The 17,970-nt window shown below is 45.4% G+C and overlaps 1 protein-coding gene across 1 annotated transcript in view; it reads left to right on the top strand.

Annotated features, from left to right (window-relative positions):
* FLNB (filamin B, beta) overlaps positions 1-17,473 on the top strand; it is a 50,368-nt gene extending 32,895 nt beyond the window's left edge. Inside the window, exons 32-48 of the mRNA XM_009996679.1 lie at positions 1,689-1,763; positions 2,492-2,594; positions 3,477-3,617; positions 5,188-5,316; positions 5,780-5,953; positions 6,110-6,268; positions 6,655-6,858; positions 7,458-7,610; positions 7,921-8,043; positions 8,568-8,834; positions 9,196-9,333; positions 9,423-9,538; positions 11,382-11,514; positions 12,552-12,728; positions 15,118-15,336; positions 16,278-16,481; positions 17,191-17,473. Coding sequence (XP_009994981.1) covers positions 1,689-1,763; positions 2,492-2,594; positions 3,477-3,617; positions 5,188-5,316; positions 5,780-5,953; positions 6,110-6,268; positions 6,655-6,858; positions 7,458-7,610; positions 7,921-8,043; positions 8,568-8,834; positions 9,196-9,333; positions 9,423-9,538; positions 11,382-11,514; positions 12,552-12,728; positions 15,118-15,336; positions 16,278-16,481; positions 17,191-17,378 — 2,703 coding nt within the window. The 3' untranslated portion in view covers positions 17,379-17,473. The remainder of the gene's footprint in view (positions 1-1,688; positions 1,764-2,491; positions 2,595-3,476; positions 3,618-5,187; positions 5,317-5,779; positions 5,954-6,109; positions 6,269-6,654; positions 6,859-7,457; positions 7,611-7,920; positions 8,044-8,567; positions 8,835-9,195; positions 9,334-9,422; positions 9,539-11,381; positions 11,515-12,551; positions 12,729-15,117; positions 15,337-16,277; positions 16,482-17,190) is intronic.
* The last annotated feature ends 497 nt before the right edge of the window (positions 17,474-17,970 follow it).

Genomic DNA, 17,970 nt, shown 5'->3' with positions numbered 1-17,970 from the left:
TTCCTGCTGTCACGTTTTATTTAGTGATAGGTTAACTCTGTGTGTAAATGATTAGGCGTTTATTAGATTAGCAGGAGCTAATGAATTCTCGTTACTTGCAGAGCTTATTTGAGGCAGGCAATACAGTTAAGGGAAGACAGATAGAAACCATCAGAGGATGGAGACTTGGCTTCTCTGAGCAAATTAAATTTTTATTTCATGATCATGTAGTTCTTCTAAATGATGTAAGGGGTGGTTGTAATCAGCTTCTACAGCTAATTACTTCAGCCATTGTCAGATATTGTGCTCTCACTTGTCCATCTCTCACTTCTTATAATGTTGACCCCAAAATAAGGAACGTTCAGCTGACAGATCACAGGGAAGCAGGCTGTTCACTCACACTTAAAAATTATTTGCAAGTGCTAGTTAAACTGTTATGGCTAAATATCTCTCATTAATAATGATCTTTCAACATGCAGTACTTCAGCATGTTTAGGTTTAAAAAGCAGAGTCCCAGTCTCCCTGAGGAGAAGACTATGCCTCTTGGGGTTCACAGAAGCCCTTCAGGTGAAGAACAGCTCTCAGTGTTGGTAAAGTCTTGGTCTTGTAACCTCAGCCAAGGTGGCCTCCAGCATGTCTTGGTCTATGGAACCACACGGCTGTACTTGCACTGAGTCTGGCCACTGCCTGTGGGCAAAATCCTTGGGGCTGGACACTCTGGCTTTTCCTACTTGCCATCTTGCCAGGTTGCTACTGGTGTCTCCAAAGATTTCCATGAGAAAAATGACTCTCTTGGTCACTACTCAAAGCTCACCACAGGAAATGCCTCTTGAGGTCAGAGAGCCTGCTCTTGGCCAGCCAAAATTCCCACTCCCTAGCTGACTGATACAGTGGGTGTCTGACTTGGATGTCTCAGCCAAGGATGGGGAGCAGCAGAGCAGCAGTATTTCTGTTTTGCTTTGGTTTTCCTGGTGGAGTCTTTCCATGCATAGGTTTCCAATGGGTTATTTTGTTAGGGGGGTTTGCAGTGATGCAAACGGGCAGAGGGAGCTGGTGGGGCTGCATGCGGGGGTGTCAGCCCCAGCTGCTCTCATTGGGTTGAGTGGGGGAGATGGGAATTTGCAAGTCATCCTCTTGGCATGCCTGGTGGGAAAGGGAGGTTGCGCGGGGGGAAAACACATTTGGTGCCTTGACGACGCTGTCCCAGCTATGAATCAGAAGAGTAGCTTTGCAGCTATGATGGGATGTGGGCTGGGTCACTCACCCTGGTGCAGGAGCTGGGAGCAGCCTTCCCACGCAGCAGGCTCCCCGGCCTCCTGGCTCACAGGCCATGTCCCACTGTGCAATGCCTGGGGATTTGGGTTTCAGCCTTTCACTTCTCTCCCTCTCTCCCATAAAAGCTCTGAAATTCAATTCCAGCAGTGTTTAGGCACTGCCCTCCAGCCTCCCTTCCAGGCTCCCAACAATGGCACGTACTGGGTTTGTCCCTTTGCTGTACTGCTGATGGCTTCCCCCAGTTCCTGTGGGTACCGGCAGGTTCCCGGCTCCCCTGGCTGGATCCAGGTCCTTGCAGTGGCGAGAGGACTGGGTGGGCTGTGTGGTGGGAGGAAGGTGCTGAGGAGCTGGAGGGAGCTGTGCATTCTGTGCTGTGAAAGGTGGAACTGCCTCTGTGCCACAATAACACCTGACCTGCCTTTGCCCCTGCCCAGGCTGTAGATGCAGATGATGCTGCCGTGCGGTCGCAGGAGCCACTGGGCGCCTCCCCCCCTGGATTCCGCCCTTGGGTACACAATTTTTACATTTTTCAGCTGTTTTTCCCCCCATCTGTGTTCCATTTCAGATGACAGCCTGCTTCTTGGGACTGCTTGAATCGCTCTGGTCATTGTGTTCATTCTTTCTGTTTGATCAATTGTTCTGGGGATCCGGACCTTGTTTTTTCTTTGCCGCTTGAAGGGGGTCTCAAAATAAACTCTCATTTAAACACGAAGAGGATCATTACACCTGCAGCTTCTACTTCTGCCATGTCTCCTGTTGGCAAAAGCAACCTGAGTGCATCGCTTTTTCTCAGTAAAACAGCACAGTGTCTCAAGTCCAGAATGGCATTGTAAAATTTGTTTCTTTTGTCCATTTTGTGTTGCAATCACTCTGCCCCATTAAAAAAAAAATAAAAAATCACTTTCTCTTCCAGGCCTTAAGCAACTAAATCCTTTCAGATGGAGCCACTTTGGGTCTTGTGTGTGCACTGCATTGTCTTCCATCCCTTTGTGTTCCATTTTTACCTCTAACTTTTTTCCAGCATGTCTGCCATTCACGCCGTGTGTGATTCTCTCTGCTGTGTGGTGGTGTCAGGGAGGAGAGCTCGGCCGGGCCCTGCTCCGGCTGAGCCCAGTCCTGTGCCTGGCTGTGATAATCACCTTGCCCTCTCTCCTGCTTATGCTTGCAGTGGAGTTGCTCAGTGCTCCTCTGAGTCTACCATCCTTTTTGAAGTGTCCCATCCTTTTGCTTCCTTTAGGTCACAGAAGAAGCTTATGTCCCGGTTGGAGACATGAACGGCATGGGGTTCAGGCCCTTTGATATGGTTATCCCTTTTGCTGTAAGGAAAGGAGAAATAACAGGTACCTGGAGTACATGCAGCCTCTCGGGGAGGTTTTGCTTTTTCTTAGCATGTTTATCCATTTGCAGTCTGGGTGGTCTAGACCACAGCATGTGGGGGAGGATTGTATCCTGCCAGCAACTTGTTTGTTTAGTTTCACATCAAGTGGCACCCACTGAGGGGTGAGTAGGATACACCCCGCTGATGGTTTGAGTTAAATGAGGGGGTTCTTGGGCCTGCTGTGGTCCTTAGTACTAGCCTGTAAGGTACTGCACTGTAGGACTTGCTGCTTTTTCCCCTCTGGAGCAGTTACATGCACCCTTGATAAGCTCCGTTATTTATTTTGTGTAGATGCTGCCAAACAGTCTAATCCTGCATTCCTGTCACATACCTTCTCCAGAGCCCGCAACCCCTCCTCCACAGGTCTGGTGGCTGAGAGCATTGGCCCAGGAACATTCTGGGTACACAAAGCTCCTGCGCTCAGGGGCTGTGTCCCCTCCTGTCCTCAGTTCAGTAGTCCCACCTTGAGCCCTTGTCTTTCCCTGCTGAAGGGACAGTTGATCTTACCTTTTCAAAAGGAGCAGGAGAAGGAGTGTCTTGTGACGAGATAGATCAGTGCCTTTCCTGGGATTTGCTGTAGAAATTTCAGTGGCTGAAGCAAACAGCCAGGCCTGTAGAGTTTGTAAGGTCACAGGACTGTTTGCCAGATGTCTACCATGGCCTTGTATTCATGTAGCTTAAGTAGAAAACATGTCTGGTTAGTGTTCCCACTAGTCTCCTATTTGTGCCTTTGGGTAATTAACAATTTTAAATGCTTGCTTAAAGTGGCTAGACAATACTTTGTGGGTAGGAGGGGGAAGCAGCCAGCTTCTCCTTCTGTAACCCCCATGGTGTCTTTTTGTAGGTGAAGTACACATGCCCTCTGGGAAGACGGATACACCAGATATTATGGATAACAAAGATGGCACAGTAACAGTGAGATATGCTCCTACTGAGGTTGGGCTGCATGAAATGCACATAAAATATATGGGAAAGCACATCCCAGGTGAGTTTGACAAAGCAGGTGACACAAATCCATGTGCAGCATCCCACTGATGCTCCTGGGGAGGTTTCTGTAGCTTAGTTGTACATGCTGCTATAAGAACTGCCTGGGTTATGTTACTGGTCATCTGCATACATCCCAGAGAGCAACTAAAGCAAGGGAGTATGTGCCAGCACATGTGAGCTTCCATTGTGGTTTAATAGTACCAGCCAGGCTTAAAATGGATTTTGGTTTTGGAAACTAGCTTTTGTGGCATTTTATTATGAAGAGGAAACTTACAATCTTCTAGCTACTATTTTTTGTCAGGTTAAAATTTGCTGCCATGGTGCTCAACAAAACTAGTGGTTACAGTGAATGTTTATTTCTAAAACTGCATTGGCATAAACCCTCCCATCTGTGGTGAGGACTAAGTGGCTAAAACGATGTAGTTACTCTTTTCATCTCGTTGCAATAAAATAAACCACACACGCACAAAATCTTTTCTTCCTGGCTGCTTCTAACAAACAGAAACCACTGCCTTACATTCCCTTTCTCTTCTCTTCCTTTGTCCTTCCCCAGCCAAAGCTCTGCCTTGCCCAGAGGCTGGGGCTGCCCCACGGTTCTCCGGCCGTGCGGGCTGCGTGGGGCTGGGGGGAGAAGGGGCAGATCTTTACAAGTGTATGTAGATGTGAGACACAATGCCAGCACTGTGCTGCTCCTTCTGTTGTTGCACAGAGACAAAGGATAACTTTAGCTGGAGCAGGGAGCTCAATAACATGATGCGTGGTGCTGCTTCAGTCTTCAACACTGTATGGATGTAGCAGCTGTGCCAAACTGTTGGATGTATGGGTTCAGTGAGACCATTACCCTGTGCCTGGGCCACAGGATGATGTGCCGTAGTGTTTCCTCCTTGAAGGCCATCATGACTCAAACTTGCTACTGTCTCAGCTGCAAATCCTCCTAGCTTTGGACTTCAGAGCCATCTGTGCCTTTTTCAGAAACCATTACTGGCTGTTGGTGACTGTACTTTTTGTTCTTGTGCGCCAGCTTAGCTAATCTGAGGCTGGCAAATATGCTTTTGGATACCCTTCAAATTTGCTAGTTCAGGTTCATTGAAACAGACAATATGCTGTGTTAGTTCCTAATTCTGAGCTACCGAAATTCAGGATCTGTGCCTGAAATGAAAGCCTGCTTCTGAGTCATGTTCTGATTTAATGTGCTAAAAATAAACTTGTAATGAATAAGACCCTTTACAACATCATTGAGGCTTATCTCTGGCAATTTGAGTAAGGCTTACTTTGTCATGACTGAACGTGGAACAAATTGTGGAGAAGTATCTTTTGAAGATGAAATTGGAGGCTTACTTGTTTTTGTTTGGTTTTTTTAAAGTGCTTTACAGTTACATAAAGGTTCTTCAAATATCAAATTATGAGAATGGCATCGAAGAATGTGGGTATCAGTAAGAATAAAAGTAAAATCTTTACTTTTATTGACTAAAGAGCAGCTGGATGTCTGTTTTGTTCTTATGTGTAGGCCATTCATCCTTAGAAATGCTTCTTTTGTTGTTTGTTTTTTGGTTTTTTTTCCTCTTTAGAGAGCCCTCTGCAGTTCTATGTGAATTATCCGAACAGTGGCAGTGTGTCTGCTTATGGGCCTGGCCTCATTTATGGGGTTGCCAATAAACCAGCAACTTTCACCATTGTCACAGAAGATGCAGGCGAGGGTAAGTCTGCTCTTTAAACCCATCCTACCCTAAGTTAGGACCTTGTTGGAAGTGCTGTGCACATCAGTATTAATTTGCATTCATCTGTCCAACTGTGACTCTCTGATACAATACTAATGACCTGTGCAAATATCAGATGAAAGAGATTTCATGAAGCTGCAACCTGCAGTAAAAGCTATCTTATTAGTTCTTCCTGAGAGCAGATATACCCTGTGGTACGGGGTGCAAAAGATTCATTTAATTAAAAATGAACTGAAGGCAGCTTAGAACTAGTGGATGTGGAATCACTGTTAGGTAAATCTAACAGACTAAATCGATGTGGTCTCAGTGGGTTGACCTGGGCTTTTTTTGCTACTGTCCTTTGAAAACAGGCATCTGAGCTGTATTTTCAGTACCAAGTGGATCTTCGTCTTTGGACTTCGTGAGCATAAAGATTTATGGAAGTGCTGTTCTTGTTTCCTAGGTGGGCTGGACTTGGCTATTGAAGGGCCTTCAAAAGCAGAGATCAGCTGCATTGATAACAAAGATGGGACATGCACAGTCACGTACCTGCCTACTCTACCTGGGAACTACAGCATCCTGGTCAAGTACAATGACAAGCACATCCCAGGCAGTCCATTCACAGCCAGGATCACAGGTATAAAGTTTAGACTTCTGGAAGCACTTCATAATTAAAATTAACCCCTGGTAGAATGGGGGACCTGGTTTGTGGAATAAACATAAACGTCCTCTGGCTTGTTCTGTACTTAGCCTTATAGAATATTCTGATTAATTTCTCTTTTTCTATATTCAGATGATAACAGAAGAAGGTCCCAAGTTAAGCTTGGTTCTGCTGCTGACTTTTTGTTGGACATCAATGAGACTGATCTCAGCCTCCTAACAGCCAGCATTAAGGCCCCATCAGGTCGTGATGAGCCTTGTCTTTTGAAGAGGCTGCCCAATAACCACATTGGTAAGCTCTGACAGTTTGGATCTGAGAGAATAGTTTAGTAGCCTCTACTCCAGTTTGCTTTACTATGTAAAATGACTGACTTCTATGCTTCTACCCAGAGAAGTGTTGTCAAACCATGTGGTTGATAATTTTTTGTACAATTGGCCAAACACAGAAGAGTGTGAAGAATGACTTACTGTCTTAGCCTGCATATAATGTGCCAGGTTGTGTTTGAAGTGGCTTTTGTCAGCATATGTGAATGGCTTCGTGGCCCATTTGAGAGCCAGACTTCAACACGGGTAGAGAGTGCTCATTCATGTTCAATTTATTGGTGTGATTAAGGCATTTAAATCAATTATAATACGCATAAAAAGTTAATAAGTTGGTCACATTTCTCTTCTTTGTAGGCATCTCATTCATTCCACGGGAAGTAGGAGAACATCTGGTTAGCATCAAGAAAAATGGGAGCCATGTACCAAACAGCCCTGTAACAATCATGGTGGTCCAGTCTGAGATAGGAGATGCCAGACGAGCGAGAGTGTTTGGGCGTGGCTTGGTAGAGGGACGAACCTTTGAAATGTGTGACTTCATTGTAGACACAAGAGATGCAGGTGAGTTCTGTGGCAAGGAGAGTGTGAGATGCTGTGAGATGTGTATCCTCTAAATGAGAGCACTGTTTCCCACAGCATGTGACCACCGGGCCACAAGCCACAAAGCAGCAGATGCAAATTGTGTATTAAGCACACACTGTCATTACTGTCAGTTATTAATTACAGACAGTGCTATTAACTTGTACAATACTTTGCATTGTCTTGGCTGATGTTTTCCATTACAGCCAACAGGATGTCACTGAGGCACTGATGAAGCTTTTCTTTCATTTGATATGGTGCTGGTTCTAGTATTGTGTACAGCAAGAAGAAAATGAGGATGATATTTCCCCCTTGGTTTAATGTAGAGCCTTGGACACAGTCTTTGAAGCTAATTTTTCAACACTAATGAAATTTCAACACTAATGCATTTCAGGAGCTGAATTGCGTCTTGAATACTTGACTGGTTAGGACTATGGAAATCTCATTAAGGCATCATGCAACTCCCATATGCCCATTATGATACAAATCTACTCACTAACTACTGCTATGAGTTTGGACTATTTTATGTCACATTTTTAACAGCACTGTGGAAAGCTGAGGCTAACCTAGCTGTGTTGTAGGTTATGGTGGGATCTCACTGGCAGTTGAAGGACCCAGCAAGGTAGACATCCAAACTGAAGACCTAGAAGATGGAACTTGCAAAGTATCCTATTTTCCAACTGTACCTGGCGTGTACATTGTGTCCACTAAATTTGCAGATGAACATATTCCAGGTAAGCAGAAGTATTGGGCAAAGTTTTGATTAGTAAAACAAAAGTCTTATTGCACTGGAACTGTGGGTGGACTGTGTGGTCTGGCTAGGACTTTAAGTCCCAAAGATTCAAGGAGGTCTTACCAGTACCCTCCAAAAGCAGGAAACATCTAAAACTGTTGTGGTTACCTGTGTGTATTTCACTGGGACCTCACTGTTAGCTGGCTCTGGAACTTCCCCTGTGATCCACTGCAAGTCAGAGGAAGCTTTCACTCACCCTCGAGGCAGCATGTAATGAACAGAGGAGGAATGACTTGCTGTGATACTTACAGGCAGCCCATTTACTGTGAAGATAAGTGGTGAAGGAAGAGTTAAAGAGAGCATCACACGAACAAGACGAGCTCCCTCTGTTGCAACAGTAGGAAGCATATGTGATCTGAACCTAAAAATTCCAGGTAAGCAAAGTCCTTATCCCCATAATTTGTAATTGTACAGCATGCAAATAGGAACTTCATTGTTGCTAAGACTTCCTCATAGTAAGAGAGTTTAGGGAAGAAGCACTGGTAGTGTGGTCTCTTTGAATGGTTAAAAATAAGCATAACCATGATGAACACATGGAGAAATAAATACCAGTGAGGTCCTGATCTGTTCTGTGTACAGCAGGCTGGAGAATGGGCTGCACAATTCACTCTGTCTCCAGGGTTTTAAGATCATCCAGTTGGCTGTTAAGTGTTTGTACTGCTCTCTAACAGATGTGAATCCTGTAGGACAGAGCTGGCTGCACTTATCCAGCCTTCTCATCTGCCTCCACAGCACCTGGTGTAACTGGCTCAGCAGCTGAGCATACAAACTGGCACCTCTGTGAATCTTCTGTTGTTTGTGCTGTGTAATCACTTGAATTCAGGTCCTGCTTCCAAAAATAAAATACCAAAACCCTTTGTCACTTTCTAATCTGTGGTTTTTATTCTCTTCTTGTTAGAAATTGATTGTGCAGATATGACAGCCCAGGTAACTAGTCCTTCTGGAAGAAACTTCGATGCCGAAATCATGGAAGCTGACAAAAATACCTATTGCATCCGCTTTGTGCCACAAGAAATGGGGGTCCACACTGTGGATGTCAAATACAGAGGGCAGCCAGTGCCAGGCAGCCCCTTCCAGTTCACTGTGGGGCCACTGGGCGAGGGAGGAGCCCATAAAGTGAGAGCTGGAGGTCCAGGGCTGGAGCGTGGAGAGACAGGTGTCCCAGGTGAGTCTTCTGCTCTCCCTAAGCTCCAGTGCCTGCTGTGCACAGGTCTGCAGTCATCAGAAGTTATGGAGAAATAATATTGCTGCATCATGTGAACGGAGTAGTCTGGAAATCCATGGTTTGGAAACTGACTGCTCTTAGGATGAGCTTGAGATTGTGAGGTGATTATACAGGGCTTATAGGCTAATTCAAGGTAATAGGAGCCTCTTGGAGAAATGGCTAAGTGTTATTACCTGGGATGATGGGATGAGGTACCATTCCTCATGAAAATAAGTATGGGATGCTGAACAGTGTATTGGGAAGAATCTGCTACTCAGCAGCAGCAGACTTACTCTTGTGTGTGCTTTATGTGCTTCAACAGCTGAGTTCAGCATATGGACAAGGGAAGCTGGAGCTGGAGGACTGTCTATTGCTGTAGAAGGTCCAAGTAAAGCAGAAATTGCCTTTGAGGACCATAAAGATGGATCTTGTGGTGTATCATACATAGTTCAAGAGCCAGGTATGTACGAAGACCAAATCATACTGAAATAACATTGAATGCTAGTTTCAAAGAACTAAGGACACTCACTGCTTCTTTTCTCCCTGCAGGCAACTATGAGGTGTCCATAAAGTTCAATGATGAGCACATTCCTGAAAGCCCCTACCTGGTCCCCATCATCGCCCCCTCTGATGATGCTCGCAGGCTCACTGTCACTAGCCTTCAGGTGAGACATAAGGAAACATCTCCACAACTTGCCACACAGACTGATTTCGTCCTTGTTCTCCAAAACCAAAATGGTTATCCTTTCTTCTTAGTGGTAGCCTTGCCTTGGTTGGTGCTTGTTTTCAAGCTCAGATTGCAGACAGAGGTTTCTGGCAGTTGGCCCCTTGGTAAGTTGGGCCGGTAGAACTGCCCCAGGTCTGACTAGCCAGAATTTGAAGGCAGAAGGCTCAGTTGAGTGTATCAAAGGTGGAACGTCTGAGAATTAAAAATAAGTGGCTCTAGAAATAGCATTGGAGGAGCTAACACTTGGTTTCTGTCCCATTAGCTAGGGAAAGGCCAAGAACTCAAACATGAACGTGAACCACCAGTGACCCTGCTGGTACCAAGTTACTCGGTTGGCACATGGACTGAAGAGCTGGGTTTCCATGAGTGAGGCAGTGTAGGGCTGCTTGGCTGGGACAGTGCTGCAGCCTTGCTGGAGCTCTGATGCAGGCAGATGGAGGGGCCTCCCCATGAGGTCAGAGCAGGGATTTGCTCTGGCCGATGTCACCAACCCACACAGTTGCAGCTCAGATGGTTCATGAACAGTAGCTAATCACAGAGTGAATCACAGAGTGAATCACAGCTTTTTAGTGGGTCTGGGCTCATCTGTTAACCACACCATATCATTTTTGTGTGTGGTTACATACATTAAAATACAAGTAACATTAAAGCCTGACTTAAGACTCCAAAGCCAGAAACTTGGATATGAGACTGAGAATCTGTACCTGAGTCCTCATTGAGTTGTGATAAGCAATTAGTACTACAATTGAGGCTTTTTTTTTTCTTTGATGTGTCCCACCTGTGGTCTACAGGAGTTTGCCTGGGCTGCAGGACTTCTCCACCTTGGCTGTGTAAATGAATCCTGACAGCCTGATCCAATAGTATCTCTTCTAACCCGGAGTTACAAGGGCGTTAATTAGTCACTGTGGTATTGATGTTTCTCTTGTGTTTCATTTAAAGACTCTTTGACAGGAATATTCTCTTCAATTAAGTCCTGGAGAGGCAGATAAAGCTGAGTATTCAGAAGTGGAGCACAGTGATGCTGCATCAGCCTCTGCTCCACCCACACCAGGGGCTTGCTTTGTACATTGTACCTCAGTTCTACTCAGTTGCATTTATTTCCCTCTTCAGGATTTAGTTGAAAACAAAGTCAGGTAAAGTATATTCAGCATGAAACATTACTGCTGGATGGGTGCAGAGGCTTCTGTGGCTGAGGACCACTGCAACAGGGGTGCTGAGCTGCCTCACCTTCCACCCATGGCCTGACAGCCTGGCAACATCTGGTTTTGTGTTTTAAATTACTTTCTCATGTTAAAAATCTTGTGGAGGCATTCTAAATGCAACCTCTTGTGGCAAATATAAACATGCATATTACTCTTTCAGACAACTGGATTATTATCAGAGGCTTTTCCTCTGAATGAATCTGGAATGAATGAATGGGCTGAAAATGGAGCTATAGCTCAAGCATCCTTTAAATCAAGTGCACTGGGGGCTGACCTCCGTGATAATGGGTGACTAGTCCCATAAACCTGCCTCTGCCTGATTTGGCCGAGTCACTTGGATTCCAAAAATGGTCTGTTACTATGGGAAAAAAGCCTAGCCAGTGTGAGGGACTCCTGAATCAGCCACCCCCTAAGAGCTTCTGATTTGGAAGTTAATACAAGTCAGAACTTTATGCCTTTTGTTAAAGTCTAAAAGAAAAAGAAAGTAAAAATTGTGCCGAGGTGGTTATTTCCCTGCCACAAATTTTGCTGTTTGAAATGAGAAGTTTAAATTTGATAACCTGACTGTTGCATCCTCAGGAATCTGGATTAAAAGCTAATCAGCCAGCATCCTTTGCTATAAGGCTGAACGGGGCAAAGGGCAAGATTGATGCTAAAGTTCACAGCCCCTCCGGAGCTGTAGAAGAGTGCCACGTGTCGGAGCTGGAGCCAGGTGAGCACGGCTTTACCATGGGCAAAGCAAACTGGATGACCTCCAAAACATGCTTGCTGCCCTGTAGTGAGGGGGTTTAGCCCCATTGACTTGCAAACAGTGTACCCAAGGAACAATCACTTTGCTTGGGGAGCGACTTCTTGTTGTCAAGAGTTGTTCAGTCCGGGTTATGTCAGGCTTTTCCTGGATAGCTCATGAAATGGCTGAGCCCTGACTTGTGGAAATCACAGATATTTGAGTCTTGCCTTGCCAGTGAAGGTACAATGATACTAGTCATGAATGAAATATAATGTGGTTGTTGAATTTAGCTGGGAAAGAAGTTTATTTTTCAAAGCTATGCTTCCATCTTTGACTAACAGTTTATTTTTAACTCGCACTTACTCCTTCATACGAAATGTCAAGGAAGCTGAGTATAAGCAAACACTACAGAAAGCTCAGCACCTGTTTCAGCAATGAGCTTTTCTTTTTAATTTGAAGTCTGCATGAGTTATGGTCTGTACTGTGGATAGACAGCAGCTGTCTGGCTGGGGAAGGTCAGTCCCCCCTCTGGGTTAACATGCAACCAAAAATGTTAAGTATCAGCAAATTGCTAAATTACTTTATTAAATAAGGTCTGAGGTGTCAGAGCAACATGCTCAGCCTGCTGGTAAGAATTGGATTGCTCTTACCAGCTGCTTTTCTTCTCTGTGCTGCTCCCTCAACTGCTGACAGGTTGGGCTACGATTGAGTTGTCACGTTTAGTGCACGTGTGAGGCAAATAAGCCTGAAACTCACCCTGCAGACTAGATGACAGCTGAGATCAGGCCCTAGTAGATAAGGTGAAAATGCAACCTGTGACACCTCCAGAGAAAAATACAGTGTTTTCCTACTTAAAAAGAGCTTAACAGCTTCTGTATCTTGAGTTTGCTTAAGCTGGGGTCATAATATGCAAAGTGTTACGGAAGCCTTGCTTGGGCTGCTCACCAGCCCTGCATGGGGTTTAATTGCTGCGTCATTGTTATCTTGGAAATGCCAGGAAAGCTGCTTCTCTCTTGCAGATAAGTACGCCGTGCGGTTCATCCCCCACGAGAACGGCATCCACTCCATCGACGTGAAGTTCAACGGCAGCCACGTGGTGGGCAGCCCCTTCAAAGTGCGCGTGGGCGAGCCGGGCCAGGCGGGCAATCCCGCCCTCGTCACCGCCTACGGCTCCGGCCTGGAGAGTGGCACCACTGGTAACCCTTCTTTTACAGCTCTGACACGGGCCTGTTTGCACTTGGGCTTTCTGAGAGAGACAGAGTCTGTTCCTAGGCACATTTGTGAATTACTTTTCCTGCTGCGGCAGCTGAACTAACCCACATTCTCTGCTGACCTGGGCACAGCCTAATTTTGCTTCCTCGCATGCTCCTCAAGTCTTATAACCGTCAATTAGCGAGTCCGCAGGCTACACTGAGCCTTAACGTGCTTAAAGCCTCCATAAAGCAGCAACTGCAGCACAAGTTCACATGAACTGGTTAGCAGCTGGGCTACAACTCTGCTAGTTAGCTTAGCTCCTCCTTGGTGGTCCCTTGGAGCCCCAGAGATTCTCTGGCTCCCTTCCACCTGTGAAGATGTCTGCGAAGGCCAGAGGCTTTTGTGAATGGAGATAGTGAGTTGGCTGCCTAGTTGAAGGAATCTTCTTTAACTTGCATACCCCTGTTAATTAAATGGGTACGAGGGTGTACTCAGTTACCTTTTCTTCAGTGCTTGCACCTCTAAGAAATTTTAAGTTGAATGGATTGTTCTGTTTGTAGTGTGCTGTACATGCTCCAGGTGCAGTGTGGGCACTGACTCTTCTTGGAAATCTGACACCCAGTTATCTGCTGTGGCTGCCCCATCTGATAGTTTTCAACTCAAAAATGTAGGGTTTAGGGTGGGTTTTTTTCATTGATATGATTTATGGCTTTAGTAAGAAAATACTAAAATATTCCAGGATATGCACTTTGATTTATTTAATTGTTTGCTTTCTTGGGCCACCCAGCCAGGTAGCAGAGTCAAACTAATTTATTTTTTTTTCCTTTTGATACGCAAGGTGTTAGCTAGTTCCTCTTATCCTATCTACTGCTGTCTTTTGTGGATACCATTTCATTTTAATTTTTCTCCCTGGAAAAAAAAATACACTAGTTATTCAGCCAAAGCTTCTGGTGTTCTGGAGGAACCAAGCAGTTGGTTTTGGAAACATGCAGACATACTATGTAAAATAAAGATTATAGCCTGTGCTGTGTTAATAGGTGGAAACAAAAGCACTCATTAATACTAGCCACTGATGCATCAGGGACAGGGGAATTTTCCTCCATCCATAAAGCTGCTTGGGGTTGTTTTTAATCTAAATAGACTGTTTAACTTCAGGAAAGTTACTCTGTGCCCCTTTGTTGAATCCTGGCCACTGCCAAAAGCTCTGTGCCCTGGGAGCTGCTGCACAGTGTTTCTGAACAATCATCTAGTGTAGATGTTTCAATAGCCAGTGGCTGAGCACCTGAAAGGTCCCCCCTGGGAGGGGTGCATGTCTGCAGCCTTCAACAATGCCAGCCTTCATTTGGGGCACAGGGAAAAAGCAGTGACTTGGGAGCAAGAAGTCTTCAGTGAGAAGTTGTGAAGCTTGCTGGCTTTGGAAATTAGATTTCCTCTGGTCAAGTGGTGCATATTGCAAGCTGACTGCCTTGCCTCCCAGGCAGGCTGTGCCAGCAAGATTTACTGCTAAAGCACTGGGAGATGGTACAAACCTCTGTGGGAGCTGGGTTCTTCCAGCATTGCAACACAGCAGCTTCTTGTGTGGAGGGACCAGAAACTTCTCCCTTGTTGATCACCACACTTGCATGCTTCAGTCCCAGCTGTAGGAAACTTTCCCATAACCATACGGGTTTTGGTTGAGCTTGAGCACTTAATTTCTCCTCAGCAGGGTCTGATAAAGCAGCTCAAAGATCATAAATATCTGAAGCCAGAGTTTGACAGTAAACTATTTGGGGGCTGAAAGCCTTGCTTAGTTTTTTTCTTGTGTCTCTGGCATTGTGTCATTGGCTTAGTATTAGCAGCAATAATTCAGCTGTGTTAACCAGATGCTGTAATTAAACAAGCTTTTGTTTCCACAAACCGCTTGGAGTGTTGTTGCCGAGCAGTTCAAACACTGTCTCTTCCAGAAGATCTCCTGCCCCTTGTCTCTCTTGCCTTTTTGTGGGCTCTTGGCTACTGATTTATGGTCCAGACAGCAAGATGGCTCTAAGCTTGGCCATGCCAGAAGCTGTGTTGGCACGGGCTCTGACGCCCAGTAGAAAGGCTCTTGTTCTAAGAGTTTTCTCTTTAAGCCAGTCTTTTGATGCCAGGATCCTTCCATTTTGGCCCTAAATGGTTGCCATGACCCCTTTTCCCACCCACCCCATAGTCAGTGTGAGTGGAGGAGGGAGTTGGGGTGCGGTGGGGACAGTGCTGTGTGCGGAGCCCCAGCTTGGGGAATGCTGGGGGAGGCCTCTGCCCCTCCCTGCCTGCAGCCTCATCTGCCCCCAAATTACCCTTCCGATGTAATAACAGGCTGCTTTTGTAACACTGGGTGCAAGGAGGAGTGTGTCTTACTGTGCTACGTCTTTCTAGGATTGCAGTCGGAGTTTTTCATTAACACGACCAAGGCTGGTCCAGGTACCCTCTCTGTTACAATTGAAGGGCCATCAAAGGTGAAAATGGACTGCCAGGAAACTCCAGAAGGTTACAAAGTCATGTACACACCCATGGCTCCAGGAAACTATTTAATTGGAGTTAAATATGGTGGACCTAACCACATAGTGGGCAGCCCCTTCAAGGCAAAGGTTACAGGTAAAAAGCTAACCAGTATTTACTGTATGCCTGAAGTAGTTTGTATCATTGGGCAAATATGTCCCTCCTAGATAGCATGGCATTCAGGTTTAGATGCCCAGAAACATGAGAGGTGAAATGTTTCTCCCCAAATGTTTTACCTCCAAAGCCTAGATGAGGGATCTCAGGAGAGGCTACAGGAGCATTAGTCATAGCAGTTGCCAGCTTGACTCAGTGGAGGGCCATAAAACAGCTTTATGGGGGAATATTAAATCCTGACCTAGTGCTAGGATCTTGTGTTGGCAGTAGGGAAATATGACGATTTACCCATTTCTCCCCCCCTACAAGCCTACCCCCTACCTGTAGCAGATGATGCCCCTCTTGGTCTCACTTTGATGCAGGTGTCACCTAACCAGAGGTCAGCCATGTCCGAGAGGCTTTCAGATGACGCAAGGAAGGCTGGTTTAGGAAGCTCTTTCTCTCTTCAGTGCTGTGTTTAAGCACAGTCTGGAGCTCATCTCTATTGCTGCCCCTGAGCTAGTGAACCCTCTCCTGGTGCCCATGGCATGGTGATGTTCTTGGGAGCAGGCAGCAGGGACTGCGCTCCCCTGACCTGGGACACGCTCTGCTTTCAAAACGGGTTATTGCAAAATTGCACCTGCTTCTCTGCCAACTCAAGTCATTTTTGGCATTTGGTGATTGGAGCACAATTAACTCTTCTTAAGCAGCTAGCTTTGCTTAATGAATCCTGAAATTCCTGTGGCCCTTTAACCACTTAAGGGCTCTGGGGTGGGATTGTTGCCAGTGTTGCTATAAGATGTCGGCTTGAAAACCCAAGCAGGAAATCCGAAAATGCATTATGGATGCAGAATGCATGCCAGTCGTTAGGAGGGTTTCAAAACCTCCTTATAAATGCCTTTCAGATGGGGTGAATCTGAATGTCAAGTCTTTTCTGTTTCCAGGACAGCGACTGGTTAGCCCAGGCAGTGTCAACGAAACTTCTTCCATCCTGGTAGAATCAGTGACAAGGTCGTCGACTGAAACTTGCTATAGTGCCATTCCCAAATCCACCTCGGATGCTAGCAAAGTGATCTCCCGGGGAGCAGGACTCTCAAAGGCTTTTGTGGGTCAAAAAAGCTCCTTCTCCGTGGACTGCAGCAAAGCAGGTACAGAAACCAGCTGGATGTCCAGGTGTTTTAACTGGAATTTTTTGGGTTTTTGTTCCCTAAATCCACTTGTGAAGTTAAAATTCAGAGCCTGAGGTGATGAGCTGTGTCTAAATAAAAATTCTAAATGCTACATGGTGCTCACCAAATCAGTCCTAATATAGAGGCTGTAAACATGCCAGCTCCTCTCTAGATGGCTTTATCTGAGCCAGGTGCACCTGAAAGAAACCACAGGTTTATGGCATGAGAACAAACAGGTTGCTGAACTTTAGCAACACTTGTGGTGTATTTTAGCATGTAATGCAAGGTGTTCCCCTAAGCCTTGAGCACTGATCATCATCCTTGGGGAGCTTTGCAGTGGGAAGGTTACAGGCCAGCCATGTTCACCCATCTGTGCTATTAACCTCTAATGAAGTACTGAAAGGCAGCTCCTCCTTGCTCTCATGAGCAGCATTAATGTCTCCTGTGCTCTGGTTAGATAGTGGTAGCCTGTCAGGTGTGGCAAAATGCACAGATAAACCCTTGCCTCTAGGAGGCTGAAGGCTTTTTAAAATTAAATTTCTTCTTAAAGCAAATTAGCCATACGTCAGACTACTGCTCTGTGAATTATAATAACAAAATCCTTGTGTTATGGGGCCGATATATTGTGGTTCAGCCATGCTTGTTTGTTTCAGCTTAGGAATGCTGACAGTCTGTTATTTTGCTGTAGGTTCAAACATGTTGTTAGTTGGCGTCCACGGACCTACAATACCATGCGAAGAGGTATCCATCAAGCATTTGGGCAGCCATCAGTACAACGTGACATATGTTGTCAAGGAGAGGGGTGACTATATCCTGGCAGTGAAGTGGGGTGACCAGCACATCCCCGGGAGTCCCTTCCACGTCACCGTTCCTTAAACTCGCCGAGCGTCAGAGCCCACCTTGGTGTTTGCAGTTCAGATGTAGTTATACTGGGTGCAGTCCTGTTGCAAAATGCAGTATCTAGATACACACAGCTCACATTTCAATACAGTCAGAAGTAAACTCTGTAACTTTATTTTTTACAAGCATTTCACTTATACTTACCAACCTAATGTCAACCTATTTAATGTCCTCCTCAAATTGTACCTTTGCAGTACCGACCAGGTCACTGTTCATGTTTGGAGAATAATGTGGGTAACTAGACACTAATTTCCCTTGCGGATGTTAAAGACTTTAGATATTAACTAAAAACTGGAATTTGTCTTTGTAATTGGGTATCTTAACTACTGATTTTATTTGACTGGAGACATGGCGTTTTAGTTATGGAACATGACTTGGGCTGTCCCCAGTTCAAATTCTTTTCTGTAAAGAAATGAGGTAAAACTGGTACTATCATGGGTGCCTTTGCATACTTGATCAATTTTAACGCTTAACATTATCAAAAGCCACTACAAAGTGGCTTTACCACTCAAATTTAAAATGTTTCTGAAAATGCTTTGCTAATGGTTTACATTTAGGAAAAGTTTAT

The sequence above is a fragment of the Chaetura pelagica genome, unplaced genomic scaffold, assembly GCF_000747805.2.
Source record: "Chaetura pelagica isolate M959 unplaced genomic scaffold, ChaPel_1.0 scaffold914, whole genome shotgun sequence".
Lineage (NCBI taxonomy): Eukaryota > Metazoa > Chordata > Aves > Apodiformes > Apodidae > Chaetura > Chaetura pelagica.
The sequence above is the reverse complement of the archived record's forward strand: the minus strand, read 5'-3'. Positions and strand labels throughout refer to the sequence as shown.